This window comes from Bipolaris zeicola (genome assembly GCF_000523435.1).
Source record: "Bipolaris zeicola 26-R-13 unplaced genomic scaffold scaffold_335, whole genome shotgun sequence".
NCBI lineage: Eukaryota > Fungi > Ascomycota > Dothideomycetes > Pleosporales > Pleosporaceae > Bipolaris > Bipolaris zeicola.
In genome coordinates this window covers 1-20,177 of record NW_006912384.1, presented here as the reverse complement: position 1 = coordinate 20,177, position 20,177 = coordinate 1, and the positions used below count along the sequence as shown (strand labels likewise).

The 20,177-nt window shown below is 50.3% G+C and overlaps 13 protein-coding genes across 13 annotated transcripts; 6 read left to right on the top strand and 7 right to left on the bottom strand.

Moving 5' to 3' along the window:
* Positions 1 to 1,152: 1,152 nt before the first annotated feature.
* COCCADRAFT_110696 (uncharacterized protein) lies at positions 1,153 to 1,704 on the top strand (the record flags this gene model as incomplete). The annotated part of the gene is made up of 1 exon (XM_007719679.1): positions 1,153 to 1,704. One exon carries the CDS (start codon positions 1,153 to 1,155, stop codon positions 1,702 to 1,704), a length of 552 nt encoding a protein of 183 aa, XP_007717869.1.
* A 350-nt stretch (positions 1,705 to 2,054) lies between these two features.
* On the bottom strand, positions 2,055 to 2,675 carry COCCADRAFT_110699 (uncharacterized protein; the record flags this gene model as incomplete). The annotated part of the gene is made up of 1 exon (XM_007719678.1): positions 2,055 to 2,675. One exon carries the CDS (start codon positions 2,673 to 2,675, stop codon positions 2,055 to 2,057), a length of 621 nt encoding a protein of 206 aa, XP_007717868.1.
* A 366-nt stretch (positions 2,676 to 3,041) lies between these two features.
* On the top strand, positions 3,042 to 4,352 carry COCCADRAFT_9678 (uncharacterized protein; the record flags this gene model as incomplete). The annotated part of the gene is made up of 8 exons (XM_007719677.1): positions 3,042 to 3,074; positions 3,137 to 3,200; positions 3,253 to 3,312; positions 3,392 to 3,490; positions 3,541 to 3,734; positions 3,807 to 3,818; positions 3,876 to 4,193; positions 4,251 to 4,352. 8 exons carry the CDS (start codon positions 3,042 to 3,044, stop codon positions 4,350 to 4,352), a joined length of 882 nt encoding a protein of 293 aa, XP_007717867.1.
* A 664-nt stretch (positions 4,353 to 5,016) lies between these two features.
* Positions 5,017 to 6,378, bottom strand: COCCADRAFT_110682 (uncharacterized protein; the record flags this gene model as incomplete). Its single annotated transcript, XM_007719676.1, has 1 exon — positions 5,017 to 6,378. The coding sequence occupies one exon, from the start codon at positions 6,376 to 6,378 to the stop codon at positions 5,017 to 5,019; it is 1,362 nt and encodes a 453-aa protein (XP_007717866.1).
* Positions 6,379 to 7,259: 881 nt separating this feature from the next.
* Positions 7,260 to 7,424, top strand: COCCADRAFT_110688 (uncharacterized protein; the record flags this gene model as incomplete). Its single annotated transcript, XM_007719675.1, has 1 exon — positions 7,260 to 7,424. A coding segment is annotated over one exon (165 nt), but the record flags the coding sequence as incomplete, so codon positions are not given.
* Positions 7,425 to 7,793: 369 nt separating this feature from the next.
* On the top strand, positions 7,794 to 9,563 carry COCCADRAFT_9676 (uncharacterized protein; the record flags this gene model as incomplete). The annotated part of the gene is made up of 3 exons (XM_007719674.1): positions 7,794 to 8,951; positions 9,010 to 9,229; positions 9,292 to 9,563. 3 exons carry the CDS (start codon positions 7,794 to 7,796, stop codon positions 9,561 to 9,563), a joined length of 1,650 nt encoding a protein of 549 aa, XP_007717864.1.
* Positions 9,564 to 10,296: 733 nt separating this feature from the next.
* On the bottom strand, positions 10,297 to 10,446 carry COCCADRAFT_110678 (uncharacterized protein; the record flags this gene model as incomplete). Its single annotated transcript, XM_007719673.1, has 1 exon — positions 10,297 to 10,446. A coding segment is annotated over one exon (150 nt), but the record flags the coding sequence as incomplete, so codon positions are not given.
* A 938-nt stretch (positions 10,447 to 11,384) lies between these two features.
* On the top strand, positions 11,385 to 13,495 carry COCCADRAFT_110694 (uncharacterized protein; the record flags this gene model as incomplete). The annotated part of the gene is made up of 2 exons (XM_007719672.1): positions 11,385 to 11,986; positions 12,052 to 13,495. The coding sequence occupies 2 exons, from the start codon at positions 11,385 to 11,387 to the stop codon at positions 13,493 to 13,495; spliced, it is 2,046 nt and encodes a 681-aa protein (XP_007717862.1).
* Positions 13,496 to 14,112: 617 nt separating this feature from the next.
* COCCADRAFT_41539 (uncharacterized protein) lies at positions 14,113 to 15,018 on the bottom strand (the record flags this gene model as incomplete). The annotated part of the gene is made up of 3 exons (XM_007719671.1): positions 14,113 to 14,161; positions 14,215 to 14,612; positions 14,668 to 15,018. 3 exons carry the CDS (start codon positions 15,016 to 15,018, stop codon positions 14,113 to 14,115), a joined length of 798 nt encoding a protein of 265 aa, XP_007717861.1.
* A 687-nt stretch (positions 15,019 to 15,705) lies between these two features.
* Positions 15,706 to 17,262, bottom strand: COCCADRAFT_41538 (uncharacterized protein; the record flags this gene model as incomplete). The annotated part of the gene is made up of 1 exon (XM_007719670.1): positions 15,706 to 17,262. The coding sequence occupies one exon, from the start codon at positions 17,260 to 17,262 to the stop codon at positions 15,706 to 15,708; it is 1,557 nt and encodes a 518-aa protein (XP_007717860.1).
* Positions 17,263 to 17,363: 101 nt separating this feature from the next.
* COCCADRAFT_110677 (uncharacterized protein) lies at positions 17,364 to 17,534 on the bottom strand (the record flags this gene model as incomplete). Its single annotated transcript, XM_007719669.1, has 1 exon — positions 17,364 to 17,534. A coding segment is annotated over one exon (171 nt), but the record flags the coding sequence as incomplete, so codon positions are not given.
* A 647-nt stretch (positions 17,535 to 18,181) lies between these two features.
* Positions 18,182 to 18,457, bottom strand: COCCADRAFT_58209 (uncharacterized protein; the record flags this gene model as incomplete). Its single annotated transcript, XM_007719668.1, has 1 exon — positions 18,182 to 18,457. A coding segment is annotated over one exon (276 nt), but the record flags the coding sequence as incomplete, so codon positions are not given.
* A 342-nt stretch (positions 18,458 to 18,799) lies between these two features.
* Positions 18,800 to 19,325, top strand: COCCADRAFT_110698 (uncharacterized protein; the record flags this gene model as incomplete). Its single annotated transcript, XM_007719667.1, has 3 exons — positions 18,800 to 18,835; positions 18,890 to 19,013; positions 19,075 to 19,325. 3 exons carry the CDS (start codon positions 18,800 to 18,802, stop codon positions 19,323 to 19,325), a joined length of 411 nt encoding a protein of 136 aa, XP_007717857.1.
* Between the last annotated feature and the right edge of the window lie 852 nt (positions 19,326 to 20,177).

The window sequence follows — 20,177 nt, the reverse complement described above, 5'->3', positions numbered from 1 at the left end:
CACGCGCGCGTGTACGGGTGCGAATGTCTCTTTTTTGGGTGTGTGCTTGGATATGGAAAGGGGGAGGGGGGTTTACAAAATGATGATGAGAGGATAGAAGTATGTGAATTTCGGTTTTTTCGGAGGACTTTGTTGGTGGTGCTGTGTTGGATTAGAGGCAGACCCGGAATACGTAAGTCCGTGTCTATTTTGCTATACCTATGTTACTACGCCACGAAGAAAAACTACCTAGAGGGACGATTGAATCTCAATCGTCATACTTGCACGCGCGTACGTACACTAGTGTCTCTAGGTGCGCTTGTGTTTTTCATATTGCAGGAGGCAGTTGGCATCTCCTCTTGGCGGCTAGATTAACCTTAGATTAAAGCTTTGCACTCGTTATGTTGTTGTAAAGCGACTGATCCGGCTAGGCCTTCCCATTTGCTACCACGCCACGAACCAAAACTCTACCTAGAGAGTAGTAAAATCATGCAGAGTATCACTTAGTGAATAGATACGGTGAAGAGGGTCGAAAGGTGATTGGACCACTCCTTTCCGAAACGGCATGTCAGAGGACATGGGTGAAAGATCAACGGGCGACGACGACGACGACGTCGAAGGACAGATAATTCCCAAACCCAGATGCATCGAGCCATCTCACTCGTCTAATTGATCCTAAAGACTTTAAATTCTACTTTTCCTCATGTTGGGTGCTTCGTAGCAGCTTCGATATAAGAAACTGCACTCCGATATTCCCAATGCGGAAATGCCCAAAAGTACCCCCAGTGCTCCTCAAATCCATGTTGCATCGATATTTCAGAGACAATTTCAGTAGATATGAGCTTATTGAGTGCTCTGAACTTGAAAAATGCTGTAGGACATAGTAGCCTAGAAGGGTAGTGGTGGGGGAGGGAGGCCGGGTGCGTGCTAGGTGGGATAATGCTTGGCAGAATCTTGCACACATATATCTTGCACCGCCCACCTCCCACATCATCACTCCTTTCCTCACTCCCCACTATCACATTACCAACCCCTCCCTACAACACCTTTTATTGAGGCTTGGTATAGTTCCAAGGACCTTCATAGACTTTAAGCAAAGACTTCCAACTCTTTTCTGATATCACATACCGGCCGCTGGTCTCAGGGATTACCATGCCGTCGCCGTCGTTGCCAATGCAGCAACTTCTTTCCACATCAAACATCCCTTCACATAAGAAAGAGGCCCGTAGATACCGCCAGACAATGTACCATGATAAAGCAGGGGTTCAGATTGCGGAGTCTCGTCGTCGCGCTGGGGGTGCCCGAAAGGTCGAGTCACCAACCCAGACATATACCGACTTTGTCCTTTACCCAATGGACAGCATAAATCCGTCCTCCAGAAGCCGCTCTTACGACTCTTCGCGTTGCAGTGCACCAAAAGTCAGGGAGAGGGAATCCTACTCAACACCTCACGTGACTTCTGCCAAGCATTCATCCAAAGCTAGGCAGAAACCGGCCATCGTACAGAGGGCCTTGGAGCCAAGAAGGCAACTGTCAGGAGAAGAGAAGAGACGATTTTACTTTCCTGAAGAATTAACACCTCCGCCAACACCTCGTTCAACTCGACTGTCAACACCAGAGCTTCCCGATATCAAGGAAGCGCCCTTTTGTGACTGCGGTGTCAGAGGGCACATTGTGAAGTACTGTAAAACATGCAACAAGGAAGTCGATCTGTGGCCCATGTGAAGATGAGGCGTTCTGTGTCTGAAATTGAGTATATGTTTTTTTCTGGTTACGCTTCGATACTGAAGCTGGTCTTCTTGTTCTCCAGTTTGGCTGCTTAGCGTTTCGAGTCCAACCTTTTGATCATGAAGGCTTGGGATGGGCACATCTTCTTTTTTTGTCTTGTTTCTCTTGGAGAGTTGTTGAATTCTCCGGATGCTATGCTTTTGCGAGTGTTATAAGGCGTTTGGTGTTTAAATCGTCGTTCTGGGCATAGCTAGCCAATCTGACTACTCGTTGTAGTATGAGATCTGTGCAAATCCATGGCACTAGCGTATGCATTTCAATCTTGGTGAGAGGCAATGCTTAGCGACTCATTCCTGTGGGCGTTCGCTTTCGACAACGAAGTATTTGCCGGACTTCCGTTCGGCTGAACCTAGCACATCCCAGTCCTCGACGTCCTTCGCATCGACAGGTGTAGTGTCACGCTGTATGCGCTTGTGATGACGTCCCACAACCTTCTCTTTGGACAATGCATCCTTGAGCGTCTCCAGTGTAATTTTTTGTTCCTCTTCCGCAGCCGCAGTCTCGTCGCGTATAGCCCGGAGAGGCTTCACGCCAGTAGTGTCCACTTCTTGTATCTTGCCCACAAAGTGTAGCTGTGCTGCCAGCGTATCTAGCATCTTCTTCTCTTGCTCTGGCGTCTCCGGGGGCGGGAGAGCTGACAGTCGCAGCAGGTGGTGTAGCTGCTGCGAAGTGACTTGCGGGGCATCGGGAGCACGGGTCTTTGGTGGAAGGAGGGACTCGACGGACCAGGTGGGCTCTGCGAGAAGCTGCTCGAGTTCGCTGGGATGGATGCCGACGTTTTTCCGTGGGTGCGCGGATTCCTTAGGGTCCTTTTCTAGCCGTAGGGCTGAAGGCGTAAATGACCGTATTTGCAAGCATTGTGTCGGCTTGTAGAGCTTCACAGCCGCAAAGACGCGACGATTTGCCATGGTGTGTTTTAGTTCCGTAAAAGGGAACTTCGCTGTAAGGAACCAATTTTTTTACTTTTCCAGTTGAGTTTTATTTTGTTTCCCGAAATCAGCGCCCGAAAAAAAAGCTGAAGCCCAGACGAAACACGGACGGTGTCGTCGCCAAAAGTTCAGTCGTGGTTGAGGCACCTGCAAAGCACTAGCGCGCCATTGGCGGTGCCCCGCGGGTCTCGCATGGACCAGCCCAGCGTGGGTCGTCATCGCCGCCCATGAAGACAGCGAGCGCAGCCACCTGTTCCAACCCAAGTTTCAATACAATTTCCTCTTCTTCTAAAAGGTCTCTCACACATCCGCTACTATACACCAAACATCGCATACCCAGCAAACATGGCCGGTGATCCCAGGGCATTGCTGCGACAGGTGGGGCCTCCTCCTCAGGCTCAGCCACCATGCAGATAACTGATGTTCGTGTGCTTTACTAGGCAGAGACATCACTACAGAAGGCGTCGGGTGGCTTCAGTTTCTTCGGAGGGAAACAAGAGAAGTGTAAGGGCTGGCGGATGACACGGGAGTGTTGCAACACTGATGCACGTGACAGACGAGGCAGCCGCCGAACAGTTCATCGCCGCAGCAAATGCGTTCCGAATGCAAAAGATGGGTATGAAAATGAACTCCCAAAGATATTGATTGAAGAGCTGTTCAATTCAGCCTCACTCTGAGATACTGACTGGTCCCAGGCAAGGAAGCCGGTGAAGCCTTTGAGAAAGCAGCATCAGTTCAACGCCAACACCTAAACGAGCCTGACGATGAGGCAAACACTTTGACAGATGCCTTCAGTAAAGTCCCTAGAGAATGTTTTATTTGTATACGTGGCTAATGCGATCAGAGGCTTACCGAAAAGATGACCCAGAGGCGGCGGCAAGGTGTCTAGACAAGGCCATTACACACTACTGCAACAAAGGCAACTTCCGCCGCGCAGCTACTCACAAGCAGAATCTCGGCGAACTTTACGAAGTCGAGCTTGGCGACAACATGCGTGCGGCAGCTGCTTATGAAGAGGCAGCTGGTTGGTACGAGAGTGTAAGTCCCCATATACTTATATACTCCATCGCTCAACGCTTTGTAAAAACATGAACGCTAACATAGACCTAGGACAACGCTGAAGTAATTATTACCCAAGCATCCTCTAATTTTTTGGCCATGACTAACCCTCACTCGCAGGCACTTGCAAACAAGCTCTGGCTCAAGACAGCCGACCTCATTGCCCTAGAGGGCAAAGACTACTACAAGGCCATTGAGCTCTATGAAAAGGTGGCAAAGGCATCCATCGCCAACAACCTCATGCGCTGGTCCGTCAAGGAATACCTTCTCAAGGCTGGTATCTGCCAGCTATGCACAGGTGACCAAGTCGGCGTTAATACCGCGCTTGAGAAGTACAGAGAGATTGATCCTAGCTTTCAGCAGCAGAGGGAGTATGCGCTGCTGGTTGATCTTACGGCAGCGGTGCAGGATGGCGATCAGGAGATGTTTGCTGACAAGGTATGTGATCACTGTGTTTGAGAAGGAGGTGGGAAAAGAAGTGCTAATGTGATGTAGCTATTTCAATTTGATCAGCTGAGCAAGCTGGATAAGTGGAAGACTACGCTTCTGCTGCGGATCAAGAACACAATTGAGGAGGGCGGCGAAGACTTTTCCTGAGTGTAGACCTTGGCAACTTCAGTTCGTTTTTCGCGCTGGTTTGGCGTAAGGCTTAGGGGTATGGTGGAGACGTGTATCTCAATTAGATGCTGTAGCGCAGGAGAATACTGTTTACCGAGCTCGTTTCGGTACATTTCATTTGCTCTGCACTAGTCTGCGCTGAGCCTAGCCCCGTAAGCTCACCATATACATACTTCGGCTGCTCTATCTTGCATGGAGCAGTAATCAATACAAAGATTACCTGAGCTATTGTCACCAGAAGCTATTCTCCTCCACAGGCGCTATACGACAGTTAGTATGACGTGGACTGATTTTCCGAACTTTCTTCTCAAACTCATACCACCATGCTAAAATTTCATAGTAAAGGTTGCTCGTGTTGGAAGGCTAGCAGCCCGCTTGGCCGAGGTTTTCTGATTTCACCAATCGATCGAGAGAGCATGGTATTCACGTAAACCAACGTAACTCCTATATTGAATCTGTTCTTATTCATTGAGCTACCTAAGATCATACACGTACTAGTGTGAGGGTACCTGCTTCAGTTTGAAGACAAGGCTATGTAAAAGTGAAAATGTTTTTTTAAAGATTGTCCAATGCCACAGTGGCTACATAATCCGTTCTTCACTTCAACACGAGATGCATGGTGGTTGGTGGGGTATGTGCGACTCTACAACTCCATGTTGTCAACAAAAGGCTCAAGACGCTCCTTGAGATCCTCGACATCAAGCTCCTCGCCATCCCAGAAGACTTGCTCGCCACCAGCGTTCTTGGGTGGAATGAGAACATCAGAAACGACTTGGATGACACCGTCACTAGCAATACCATCATGGATAGTGACGCGCGAGAAACCATTGATTCGGATCTCGGCAAAAGGTCCGTAGCGCGTAACATCGACAGCAAGGTACTTGTCATCCAGCACGGTGGGGAGATCGTAGTGGTAGTAATCTGGGCGGTCTTTAGCAGACTCGTCGTCATCATCATCGTCGTCGGATCCATCGAAAAAGGCATCCGTGTAAAGGGTCTCGTCAACGACCAAGTGGTACTCTAGGAGAGCCTTGAGATACTTCTCGCCATACTTTGAGAAAAGAAAGGCATTGGCTCTAGGACCGAGCTTCTTGAAAGCGTAGTTGCTTGGGGCGAAAAAGGTGCCACCGTTGTGCTCGTACTGGGTCGTGTTGAGCCAGTTATAGATACCAGTCTTGGTGAGAGCAAGCTCCAGGGTGCTGAAGGAGCCAGGGAGCAGATCGATGATGGTGGCAACATTGGGAGGAGGCACAAGGATGTGGTCGACGCCGTGAACAACGCCGTTGGTTCCAAAGATGTTTACAGCTACAAGGCGGCTGTAGTAGTTGATTGTGGGGCCCTTGAATGTGACTCGGGGAGTTAGACGCTGAGCGTGACCGAGGTTCTTGCTGGTTGTGTATAGAGTAGGGATGGTGAAGCTGTGGAGAACACGACCAGCAGGGTACAAGCTGTCAGTGACGTGGTACAAGAGAGCTTCCTTCAAGAACTCCTTTGATGGTTTTGGGTGATTCTTGGGGATCTTCTCAAAAGCCTCATCCGTCGGGGCAAAAATGGTATAGTTGGCTGCAGTGCCATTCAACAACTCGACGACATCATCAAACTCGTTGATCAGCTTAGCTAGCTTTGTAGTGTACTTGCTCTCGTTGATGAGCTCGTAAACGGTTCGGTTTGGCTTCTCGTGGTGCAGTGGGTGGTGAGGGTTGCCGTGGTGTGGCGGATGGTCGGGTTTGCCATGGTGAGGGCCATGGGGGTGATCAAGGTCGATGACGCTGTCGTCAAAATCCTCGCCCTCTAGCCATGCCTCGACATCGTAGCCAATATGGTGGAACTTGCTATATGCATCGTTTGCTCCATCCTTGACCTTGCTGAGTGCATCATCAAGGATAGTTTGAGCATTGTCAACGAGCCGCCGTCCCGACTTTTCAATCTTGGAGAAGACTTCGGGTTCGGTAATGACCAAAGCGGTCGCCAAGGGCAGAAGTGGCACAACTCGTGAGAAGCGCATGTTGGCCTGGTAATTGAAGGGTAATTCAGAAGACAGGCAGGAGGGACAGACAGATGGAGGGTTACAAGTAGTGCCCTGATGGAGCTAAAGAGCACGACAAGTCGATTACACCACCACTGCGTAGCAATGGCGCTGAGATATTCGGCCGACTGGTTGGTGCGTGGCAACCCCACGAGTCGGACGAAAGCAAGCAGTCTAGAGTTGAACGTTAAGGCAAAGGAAGAGCAGCAAATGATGGGGAATGCTTGAGTTGAAGATAAGATGTCAACAAAAAAACAAAGTTCCCGGCTGACACGCGGTGAGGAAAGTCAAATGTAGTGTACGCAGTCGTTCCAGGCCGCAACAAAGGACGCGTCAGTCGATGCTTCCCCGCGGTTCTCGGCGGATGAGATAATATGCCCAGGCACTGACGTGACGTCACCAATCATCAATCTCCAACATCTCCCACGCCCACCACTCGATACATTGAGGCTCAGTTGAAGCTGTAGCAGCTGCTAACCTACACATTTATCGTTGTTGAGAGTTCAAGAACACTTTCGTTGTGAGCCACGCTGCATTGGACCTCAGAGTGAAGGAATGGACGATAGGAAAGATCACGTGAAAGCGCGCCCTTGGCTGCAGCATCGCCTGGCACCCCACTCAGATACGTACTCGATGCATGCACATACGCAGCTCGCCATCCGATTGGTTCCCCGCACAAAAGCCTGCCATCATCTCCACACGAAAACTATTGAATTAGAGCCACGCACGCATACTACGTACATATACGTACGTACTTACAAGCTCATGTCACCCACAAACAACGAGGACGACCAGTTCTTCAATCAATGGCTCACGCTCCTGTCAAATGTCACCCATCTGCCAACCGTACACTACTTTAGACGTACGCAAGCAGCAACCACTGCCAAGCTTTGTGGATGCTTTCTCCATACACAAACACAGATGTAAATCTAGTGGTGACGTTGTTTTTACTCCCTTTACTCAGACGCCTTCGTCACTGTGCGTCAATTTTTACGAGGCGAGGGCACTCAAATCTACAGCTCTAGGCTTGCCCATATGCCCAAAATAACGCTGACCACAGTTTTGGTCGACGTTACTAACAAAATCTACCCACAGTGGGTCTCGGAACTAAGGATGTGATTGGCTGTGAGGTCATTTGTCACCCTCCGTGGAATGCCAAAACAAGCTTTTGTCAAGCTTTCAAACTCCAACGGGCTGTCTATTCCCTAATGTTATTGGCGTGACCATGCGGGCAAGAGCGGATACAACGTGTCGTCATGTCTACACACTACAATTGCATGTACTACTACTGCCTGTAGTTTTTATATAATTACCATGCCTATGTCGCACGGATACAGGCATTGCAACCAACCTGAAGCACTACGGCTCTACTTCCAACTTTAAACCCTCTCACAATGGCCGGACTAGCAAGACACGTTGACACGGAAGAGCTCTTGACAACGCTCAAAGACCATCCTATGCACAAGGCTGGTGGACGTCATTCCGAAAACCGAGCAACTTCGCACATCACCCCTTACTCCAGTCGATATGCTGCTGGTACCGAGCTGTCCAAGTTCAAAATTCCACAAGATGGTGCCCCTGCAGATGTTGTTCACCAGTTACTCAAAGATGAGCTTGACCTAGATGGACGACCTAGCCTTAACCTTGCTTCATTCGTCGGCACCTACATGGAGAGGGAGGGCGAGCAGCTCATGATTGAAAACATATCAAAGAATCTGTCGGATGCTGATGAGTACCCAGCCATGATGGACATGCATGCTCGTTGCGTTTCCATTATTGCCCACATGTGGGGTGTGCAAAAGGGCGAAAAGGCCATTGGATCCGCCACCACTGGCTCTAGTGAGGCCATTCACCTTGGTGGGCTCGCTATGAAGCGTCGCTGGCAGGAAAAGAGAATAGCCGAGGGCAAGGACACTTCGAAGCCGAACATCATCATGGGTGCCAATGCTCAGGTAGCATTGGAGAAGTTTGCCAGGTACTTTGAAGTCGAGGCCCGTATTCTCCCCGTAAGCGAGGATTCATCCTACCGCCTAGATCCCAAGCTAGTCAAGGAGAATATCGACGAGAACACTATCGGAGTTTTTGTCATCCTCGGCTCCACCTACACCGGACATTATGAGCCTGTTGAAGAGATTTCGGAAATCTTGGACGAATTCGAGAAGAAGACTGGAGTCGACATTCCAATTCACGTCGATGCGGCATCAGGTGGCTTCATTGCCCCCTTTACCCATGCAAAAGCAGGCAGGAAATGGAATTTCGAGTTGCCGCGGGTGAAGTCGATCAACACCAGTGGACATAAATTTGGACTTGTGTATGCCGGTGTTGGATGGATCATATGGCGAGATGAGAGCTACCTACCAAAGCATTTAATCTTTGAACTCCACTACCTGGGTGGAACTGAGGAGTCGTACACATTGAACTTCTCACGACCGGGCGCGCAGATTATTGCACAATACTACAACCTGATTCATCTGGGTTTCTCGGGATACCGCAGCATTATGGAGAACACCTTGGCCAATGCCCGCCTATTGAGCAGGGCGCTGGAACACACGGTAAGAATACTCCCCTTATAAAAAAAAACTTGAGACAACCGCTGATGTCATACCGCAGGGCTGGTATAGGTGTGTCAGCGACATTCACCGCAAAAAGGGTGACTTCAAGTACGAAAGGGGCAAGGAGCAGTACGAAGAAGGCGCTACGAGCGAAGCTTACAACCCCGGTCTACCCGTCGTAGCCTTTACCCTCACCGATGACTTCCACAAAGAATTCCCGCATGTCAAGCAAGAAGCCGTTAGCAATCTGCTCCGTGCCAAGCAATACATTATTCCCAGTAAGGACGCCCACGGCTTTGACTGTGTGTTGCAGAGAATTGTGCTTATCTATGAATGACAGACTACCCGCTACCTCCCAAAGAGGAGAAGACTGAGATTCTAAGAGTAGTAGTCAGAGAGTCTCTCTCGATCGACATGATCGACAGGCTTGTGACTGACATCTGCGGCGTGACGGAAATGCTTATGAAGACGGATGCCATCGACCTTGCGGCGTTCCAACCAGGCGCCAATCCTAGCGTCGAGAAGCAGCATGCTAGCAAAGGCCTGAGGAAGGAGCACAAGCACAAGGCTCAGCGGCCGACAAAACATGGCGTCTACCGAACGGTGTGTTAGTGGCGAGCACGAGCAGGGTTTCCAAGATGTTGTGCATCCCGCTCATTAGTGGGATATGGTGTCATGATCTACGACACGGCTGCAAGCCCATTGGGTTGACAACATTTGCTGTGTTACATATGAAGGTCACTGAGGGGTTCTTCTTCTTTGAGAGGGGATAGGCAACGTAGATCAAAATAATTTGAATCCGAATTTAGAAGTATCAAGGGCTTCACCGCCGTCCATTTTCCGGAATATTTATACAGCTTCCTGAACTTTGTTCCTTTAGTGCTATAGCACATGCTCATTATTGATGCCCAAAGCGGTGCGGGGAAACCAAGTCACATTTGTAAAAAGCTGAACCTTTTTTCTTCTTAGCTCATCCCATGCCGAGTCTGCAAGTGATACGGTTACATGCGGACTGACGTTGATGAACAGTCCATACAAAGTTTTTTTTTCGGTATACATGCAGATACACCTTATCTCACAAGGTGGACTAGGGGCGGATATCAAGGTATGTACGTTGTGAAAAAACAAAACAAAGTAGTGCAAACTTTGTGAAATGATGTCTTCGATTTGAGTTCCGATACTCACCCGTAGGAGCAAGGACTTGGCCACTAAGCAATCAGACATGCTGGCGTCTCTTTCTCTCTCTCTCTCTCTCTCTCTCTCTCTAGTAGGTCGTGTGACTAGCAGTATCGCTGAGCCCCACGTGCTCTTTCCAGAAGTCTTCCAACGTGTGCTAGCCGTAGTGCTATAGTCCCTTGGACGGCTCGCATGCATACAAAAAACTGTTATCTCGGTAGCTGGGCTGGCCCCAACGAGTGTAACGGCTCACAGAAGGGCAGTACAGATACGGGCAGCGTGCTGATTGTGGCCACCACCCCCTTGTTACCTTGCTTACAAGTGGACAGCGTTGTGCACCACGTCAAGCATGGCAGAACAGAACGACGGCATTATACAGGCATTAACTATGGCGAGGGGGGAAAGACTGAAATGAAGGGCGATGCGTGGCAAGCTTGGAAGAGAGGCAGATGTCATGTCGAGCATCGCATGTGGCTAGTTCCACGTGTAGGCGGTGGTACCTTGCACACGATTGCCGCTCTGAATCGACGTATATCGAGATCAGATCAAAGGAGGGAAGATGCAGGACGATTGGCGGCCCCTGCTGCGGTGCATCCGGGCACCGAGTCATCTATCAGCTTTTCATGCCGCCTTACTGGAGGGGGCATGGCGTAGCCACAACAATGTCTCGCGATCGCTCTGCTGCTTCATTGTAGCACGCCCATCGCTGCCATCCACGGGTGCCCACGAACGCTCGGCCCGTCCCAAGTCGCTCGATATGCGTCCCTGCAGCAGGCGTGCCCAAGGCCTGGCGAAGTGTGGCGGCGCGCTAGCTCGGCCCTCACGTCATAACCCCGGCCAGCGATGCTGCAGCAAGCATCACCAATCTCGAACCGGATCTCCTCAGTTTCGACCATCTGCACCCCTTGCAGTGGGGTCCTGTCCTAACATGGTTGACAGATGACATTTAGGGCTCCCTCTAGTGCTCCAGTCACCTCGTGCCCCCGAAATTTCGATGTGAAGCTCCATTGTCACCATCATAGGATCATGACGTCCCGCTGGCTCTGAAGCTACACAACTCTATCCATCTTTTTTCTTCTGCCTACTGGCTTTGGAATGTTTTTGCTAAACTCCTGCTACTCCTGGACTCTGCATGCATCGTAACCCTTGATGTTACGACGTAGCTGTTCCTGGCCGCCGTGCAACACCTGCGATCTATTCCTCTGCTCATTCTGCTCGACACGCACATTCAGTGCCTACAGCGAAGAAGCCCCGATTATGACTCCCAGAGTCCCTCGCATCCTCTTGTACATACTGCGCCGCGATGTACGCCTCTCAGATAACCCCGTGTTCTACGCTGCATCCCTCCAGACCAGCCGACCGAGTTCAAAATCTTCTTCAAGCTCCGATCGGCGGCATCGCGATGATTCGCTGACTTCGGAACACGGCCGCACACATTTCACCCACCTTTTACCCGTTTTCGTATTCCCCGCCAACCAGATCGAAGTCTCAGGCTTTCTCTCGTCGCCGTCCGATAAATGTCCATACCCTGAGGCACGCAGTAGGGAGGCGCGTGTGTGGCGGACAGGCCCTCACCGCGCAAAATTCATCGCCGATGGCGTGTGGAATCTCAAAGATAAGCTTGCGGGGTTAAATTGTGGCTCAGGCCTAGAAATGCGTGTCGGAAAAATTCCCGAGGTGGTCTCCGACATAATGGATTGGTACGACAAGGACGAAAATGAGGGTGTAATCAGCGGGGTTTGGATTACAGACGATGATGCTACTGAAGAGAAGAATGACGTGGCCGGTTTGAAAAAGATCACAGAACAGCGTGGTGTAGATTTCAAGGTTTGGGTCGACGAGAAGTACTATGTGGACGAGTAAGCAAACCAAATCTTTAGAATGACGTCAAGTCGGAGTAATCCTTTTTCTAACCTGAAAATAGCCGGGATCTACCATATTACGAAGACATCTCCAAACTGCCCAATGTCTACACCACATATCGAAAGGGCCTAGAACCGCTACGCGACCGACCCCGAAACACCGTACCCACCCCCGCACAACTTCCCCCGCTACCGTCCAGGATACCGCCGCAAAAATCGCCGTTTACTATACCCTCGACTTTGGAAGGACTAAAAGATGCTCTACTTACCCCATTACTAAAAGACCCAACGTACACTCTGAAATTGCCACCAGTATGGCCGACCGACGCTCAATCAGCACATCCCTTTTCCGGCGGCGAAACAAACGGCCTGGACCGGATAGAACATTTAGTCAGAACAGGAGCAATGAGTTCCTACAAAGCTACACGCAATGGCATGCTTGGTCTCGACTTCAGCACTAAAATCTCGGCTTACCTTGCACAAGGCCATATCACGGCTCGTCAAGTTCACTGGGCTATGTTTGACTTTGAAGAGGGACGAGGACCCGGAGAAAAAGTACCAGGCTACGGCAAAGGCGAAAACGAAGGCACCGCAGCAGTTCGGTTTGAATTATTATGGCGAGACTATATGCGTCTTTGCATGCGAAAGTTTGGGTACAAAATGTTCAGCCTCTACGGCATCCAGACTATCGACCAAAAAGAATGCGACAACAAATGGAAAAACCTGAAATGGTCAAAGGGCCCAGGCGATGATCCAGCAAAGACAGCTGAAGTTTTTGAGCGATTCCGCTCCGGACGAACAGGCGTCGGCCTCATCGACGCCTCGAACCGCGAGCTCTTTGTCACAGGCTACACATCGAACCGCGCCCGCCAAAACGTCGCTTCCTTCCTCTCATCCCATCTGAACATCGACTGGCGCGTAGGCGCAGAATGGTACGAATGCTTCCTCGTCGACTACGACCCAGCTAGCAACTGGGGAAACTGGCAATACGTAGCAGGCGTGGGTAATGATCCCCGCCAGGGCCGCATCTTCAACCCCGTCAAGCAAGCCCTCGACTACGACAAGCACGGCGAGTACATTAAAGCCTGGGTCCCTGAACTGCGCGGCCTCAAGCTCACGCGCTCGCTTGGACCCGGCAAAGAGGAAATCGATCAGCAGCGCTTAATGGGGCTGTACCAGGCGTGGAAATTGAGTGATTGGGAAAAGAACAATCTGGGGCTTAAGGGCGTCGATTGGGTCGAGCACCCGCTTACGCGCATACAATTCCAGGTTGGCCGTGGCCGTGGCGGACAGGATGGAAGGCCGAAACGTGGAGGGGCTGGCGGTGGCGGCGGCGGTGGTGGTAACGGCGGAAATGGTGGAGGTGGTGGTGGCGCACCGTGGCGCGGAAGAGGAGGTCGTGGTCAAGGCAATGATCGGAACTCCAAGCGGAAGGCCGAAGAGGACAAGTGGGTGAGGAAGAAGGATGATGGACCTACAATTGTGAGCAGTGTACAGCGGACTTGACGACATGTGGACTGAAAGGCGGAAGACGGATTTGTTCTTTTTTTTTTCCTTTTTTCTTTTGGGTTATATCTGATGCATGTGAGCGTGTTGTAAATAGGCTTGTTGATTCCCCTTGTTCATAACTGCGATGGTACATCGTGTTGCGCTTCTTTTACCTCGAGCATCGCGTCACGAAATGCATGGCAATTTACCTTTTTCTTCTTCATCTAAGATTTCTTGAAGAGAATGTGATGGTTAGAGAGAGATTGGAAGTACTAATGTTCTACTTTTTAATATCAGTCAACTGCCATGCATGAAATATAGTCGTCAACCAGCACATGTCTCGGAACACAGTTTGTGATATGGTAGTGAATCGCACATGAAATTTTGCTTTATTACTGCATATTCTTTCTTCAACACCGCTGCAGTGTCTCCTATACACCTCTTTTTATAACACCAACATTCTCAACATGTCCTTTTAGAGACACATGTCATTCGTTCTAGGAGGAGATCCAATTACAAGATAGGTATATGGATATCGTATCGACCCCAAGGGGTATTGGGTGGGGTTGCAAACAAGGCTTAGGATCGCCCTTTGTCGAGGGTAAAAGCCAACAGGGACATGGGGGGTTATCCGTTTACCGTGGTGCTCGTTGGGCGGGGGTGGGTCCGGCCATGCGATTGCCCCTACAAGAGTGTTAGCGTTATGCGCGCTGCGACTGTACTAGGCAATGACTTACATGAAAGACCTGCTGACAAACGAGATGATGATCATGGGCAACCATGAAGGCATCTTGGAGAAACCATAGGTGAAGTAGCCATAGGGAACAGCGAGGTTGTACTGCTGCATGGTGCCATTGAAGGGGTGGAAGTGACCCCAGTAAGGCTCAATCTCAGCGATCTCGTTGTCGACAATGAGCTTCTTGATCGTCTCCGCGGTGGTGGTAGTGCGGTTCAATGCCTGGTAGCGAGCGACAGGGACAGGCGCCGACTGGTCGGGGAGCGGCTTGGGGATCTGGAAGTAGTACAGCGATGGCGCATGAATGGACCACGAGTTGCACAGAACGCCCTCGGTTTCGCAATCCAGGTACGCGAGCTTGGGCGCGTTGGGCATGGCGGCGATGAAGGGGGTAGAGGCCTGGAAGGTTTATTAGTGTCGCATTTCTAGAAGCAGCATATTGTAGTGTACGTACATTCCAGGCCTTGGTGGCGTTTCCGCAAAGGCCGAAGCATGTGTTGTTGCCACCTGTGGTGAAGACAAGCCAGTCCTGGGTGGTGGGCGGGCTGGCGGTCGGGTCGACTGTCAAGACGTCTTTCCAGTTCTCCAGAGTCAACGGGTGCTGGATCACCTCGACCACCTTGGCCGCTGCCTCGCTGGCTGCTGCCTCGACTGGCGCCGATGGCATTGAGGCCGAGATAGTAGAGGACACGGCAGCAGACGCCTTGTTGAAGAAGCCCTTGACCTTGTCGAGGATAGGGATCTGCTGCTCCTCGGCGACAGCAAGCGCCGGGAGGGCGAGAAGGATGCCTGATGAGACGCGCATTGTGCCTTGTGTATGCGGGGAGGACAGGTAGAGGAAAAGAGAGATAGAGCGGATGTGTGGTGGTTAGACTGGGTAAGCCGTTTGGGGGCGGGCGGGCGCGGGCTGGCTTGCGGTTGGTCTGATGGCACAGGGTCCGACAACGGTCAATGATCAATGTGGGGGAGATGCGATTGCGCGTCACAGAACGATGTTGACACCAAAAGCTAAAGAGCGGCAGAAAAAAAAAGGTCAAAAGTCTAGTGATGCTAACACCTGTACTGAAAGCTTACAAGCAGAGGAATAGGGATGAAGGGCGGATACACGACCCGGCGTCACTTCGCGCGGTCCAGAGCTTAGCCGCGCGAAATCATGGAGCATGGACCCGCCTGCGCATAGTCCACCTGTTTATGCCCCCTTTCACCATCACCACCGACATACTCGCCCCACCCCAATCCTGCCGCATCTCTTTCTGGCCCGTCAATCTGCTGTCCCTACTCCGTCAAAGCTCCAACCAGGCTGCGCAACATGTGCTGCTAGTGTAGAAAATAGTTCCTCTCCATTTTCTGGTTTGAAAAGCTGCACTGCCTCGTCTGTCACCCCAGTGAGCCCACACATCTCAACTATACATACAGGGATGTACTTTCTTCCTGTTGCTTGTGGGATACACCTGTAATTACCAATACACCAGAGTCTGCTGTTGGGTTGTTATTAATCAGAACATTCCCTCATTGCCGTCAACCCATGGGTGATAGTACCTGGTCCTGTAGTACTCCGTCTCTGGAGTGCATCCAAGAGGTCTTGACGGAACGCTCTGTTCGGTTCTGGCTGAGCGTCTCGTCCTTCATTTGATCCTTCAGCTTGAGCACGTTCTCGCTCTTCGACCTCCTGGCTGTGCTCTGTTTGGTCGTATAAAACTCCTCCTGCACTGGAGCTTGCCGACTTGTCTTTTTTGTTTGGGAAAGCTATTCTGAGCTGCTCGGTTTCACCTTGGGTTGAGTCGAGTAGAACTGCTCTTCCATTGCTGGTCCCTCTCAATACGGGTGGCGGAGGGGGAGGCGGAGGTCCATGTGACATGATGGGAGACGAGGCTCTGAAGGCGTTTTCCGGCTCTATTGACGATTGATTGCCCACGAGAGAGGAAGCTATGCCATGGCGTTGGGGAGCATCAAAGATAATTGATTGAGGGTACATCGGTCTGTATTCATGATGATTGTCTTTGTAATCGTGATCTCCCGGAATCGGAGCTTCTTGACTGCGTCGATGATCGCGCGATGTTGCTCCAGATTGAGACATCTCCTTCTTACTCCTAACCTGAGACTTTTGAGGCCCTGAGGGTTTTGACAATGGCCTTGTTTCATAACCAGGAGGAATTATTCGTTCAGAACTTGCAACAGGTGATGCAGATTGGACACGTATTACAGGAACTGGCGCGTCCTGACTACTCTTCCGGCCAACAACTCTCCATTTCTGCCCACCCTCTTGACCCATCCGCCCACGGCCCTTTTGGTTTTGGTGATGGTGCCCCTGTGACTCAGTTTCAGTAGCCTTAGGCTTCCATTCATAGACCTCAATCCGCCGTTTATCCCGTTCATCAATCTCGAGCTGCTTCTTCCGAACTTTGCCATTCCTCAAGGTCCCTTCTCTATTCCAACCATGGTTCATTTCTTTTTCCCTTGTCTTTATATCTAGCTTCTTCTTCCTTACTTCATCCAACGCTTTCTCGATGAACCCTTTAGGTCTATATCCAGCATCGTGCTCGGCCTTGATATGCTTGTACGTGTTTATGAAATGATTGCCAAGTCCAAAGGTTATGCCTGGTTTGGATTTGTACTTGGGCAGGTTGCCAAATGGCGTGCCATCGGGTCCTCTCTGCTGACGTGTTGGAGAGTAAGATGCACCGACTCTTCCTGCTAGAGCGCCTGGGTGGCTTTGTTCGGCTCGAGACTGATGGTGAGATCTCGAGGCCTCCATTTTGTCACGATGTTGGGCATGGGGTGTTTGGGCACTGCTCTTTTTTAGTTCCTGCCATGGCGCTTGATACCTACTTGCGCCACTTGCTGAGCGATCTCTTTTCCTGCCTATGTAATGCTCCTCGTTGGAACTATACTGATACCTACTGTGTGAGCTATCACGATGTTGTTCATGGTCTCTGCTGCGCGATCGGTTGCGATGTTGACGCTGATGTCTCTCTCTTAACCCATCAGTTCGCTCATAGGGCGCATGGCTGTGGTGTTGATGTTTTCTATCTCTCGGGCTGTTACCCATACTGTATCTCTTCCTGCGTCCCCTTTGCTTCTTCTGTTCGCCTTTTCGCCTTTCCTCCTCCTCTTCCTTCTTGTAACTGCGATACAGCTTCATACCCTCAATCACAGCTTCAATAACGATCTGGGATGTACTTTTGTCGTGACGCTTAGAAATGATGTCTTCGACTGCTCTTTGCACGGTCTTGCGAAATTGGTCGTCGTCGGGCATTGGATATCCTTGGTGTAGTTCAAAAAAGATATATTAGGTGGTTTTAATGTGAATGTTACGGTATGTTTGGGAAACGTGAGGGATATTCTGTGAATGAAGTCACAGTGAAAGCGTTGGTGGCCAACAGGATTTTTTTGTACGTGCTACACGCTGGCGATATAAAGACGTGCTAGACTACAAACGCAATTCCGAGGTCACAAACGGTTCATTCAAACCAATGTCTCGACAACAACTCGATCGGCTGACCGTGTCTATCCCGATTGAATTGCCTTGTAGCTGGAAGTGTGTTGCTATCATTGAACACTGGTCGTGATTGAACGATCGTTAGAAGGGAACCGTTTGGTGAATCAAAATAGATAGCTTGGATGAAGCCGTAGTGCGAAGGCAATCGGGTACGACTGCGAAATAATTTTGGACCGCCATTTCGTTGCTGCATCTCGTTTCCTAGAGTATGATTATATATGTCGTAAAGCCATGTAGATGCGACAGAACGAGCAACAAAATGTCTCCGCAAAGCATCATATTTTCCAATCCAATCATGCTTTCAGGCCCGGCTCAAAGATTTTGTGTATTCCCCAACCATAAGACATAGAACGCCATATGTTGCACGGTATAGCCATGCAAGTTTCCCTCCCAGAATCTCCGATTATTACCATCCTCTATCATGATATCCGTTCTGTTTCCCTGCATTTGAATCTTACTCCTTCTTCTTCACCTCGCCCTTTGCCACTTTGACGCCTTTGCCACGGAAGTCGTTCGCGTCTGGCGCATCACTTTTTCCCAAGCCTAGTTCCTCAGCCTCTCTATCCAGTTGTTGCTTCTGCTTCTTGGCGGCTGCATTGAGCAGATATGGTCGAATAAGGAGGTATCCTCCTACGATGGCGATGATGCGAACCCAGCGCTGGGCAGTCATTTCCTCAAACGATTTGATTGAGTTGTTTACAAGCCTGTTCTTCCATTCGCCGACATTGTCGAGTATGTAGTCCATGGTTGGTGTATTTGGAGATGTGTTTAGGAGCGACGTGTGCGCTGGATTATGCTTTGCGAAAAAAAAAGGCTTGTTGCTGGTCGCTGTACTGTGGGCTGATGCAGGCGCAGACGAATAGATGGGTTGAGAAGATGGCTGAAAGGCGTGAGGATTTCAGGTAGAGAGAAATTTGATCAATGGACAAGTTGCGCGCGATAAATCACTCAAAACGTGGACCAGATGGCAACCATGGGCGGTGACATGGTTTCTGCCACCCAGGCCCCACCAGAACGATGGACGCGTCGCGTCTGCCCGTCGTATTGCCAGAGTATCGCGACGGCTCCACACCCACATTTGCAGCAGATGGCGTCCAACGATGCCGCAGCAGAGCGCGAGGAGGTCAGAGATAGCCCGATACATCTATACGCAATTCATGTATTAACAAGCTTGTAGCGGCTCAAGTCCGCTCTCTGGTACGCAATCGGCCAATTTGTTGACGACAAGTCTTTGGAAAGCGATCTGAATGCCACTCCGCAATTCATCGGTGCCTTGACTGAACTGGTATATACTCAGATTGGTATGCTCTGATACTTGGTCCCTCTAAATCATCTATCAAAGAGTTGCTAATGTACTCCTAGCAAATACAGCCCGGGATCTCGAAGTGTTCTCGAAGCATGCCGGACGCAAAGCAATAAACCCAGACGATGTCCTCCTCCTCGGTAGACGCAATGAGCAGTTGCAAGCCATGCTGGAGAAGGAGCTAGAAGAAATCAGGGCTGCTGAAGGGAGACGAGCAGACGGACAACCAGTTGCTCGCGCACAACCAGCTGCTGCAGGAAAGAAGCGAGGAAGGCCTGCTGGCACGGGAAAGGGCAAAGCAAAAGCTTAATCAGGCTTGCAAATCATGACCGCATCTTCTGTACGTTTCCTAGGCGTTGAGGAGTTATGCTATGATACCCGCAAATGTAATTTCGACAACTTGCATGATGCACAGTTTGTCCCCTGTAGCTCTGCTGAATTGTGAAAAGCGAGCAACTAACTGATTTGTCGATGCAGTTACCATGCGAGCGCAACATTGTGGTCAAAAAGCCAATGGGACGGAACCCTACACTCTGCAGCCGTGGTCGACACCGGTGGGCCAATCATTTACGACCGAAGTTAGACTTTCTAAACTGTCAGCTCCCACATCTCTTCACCACCACCCCGCCACAAAGGCCGAGTCTCGTGCAGACATGGAAAAAACTCAAAACACCGTTGAGCAATCGCAACCAAACAACTCTGTCTTTGCCACGTCACGATGTTGTGTTCAGCCGTAAGCTTGGTGCGTTTTGATCCTAATCATGCATACAAAGGTGGTCGGTTTCCGACTTACAGTGCCAGATTCCTAATCATTAACTCGGGAAGCCGGTTCTTTCTTCGAGCATATTTTTCACTTCTTTTTTTCTCTGCCATCGTTTAGCTCATTTATTTTGCCTGCCCGCACCAATAATGAAGTACTATGATTATGGCCTTCATCGATTTCGAGAACATGCCATTACCTGCCCCATCATACAGCTCGACCTTTGACTCGCAAGATATTTTGGATAACGTGGTTCACAAGCGAATCGGTTGCCCAAGCGAATCGGTCGCGCCCCACCAGCGCTTCAACGTCAAGGCGATATCACGCGCTTTTATCACAATTAATAAACTATCGCAGTATACTATATTATTCCTTAGAACTTCCACTATCACTAGTACTATC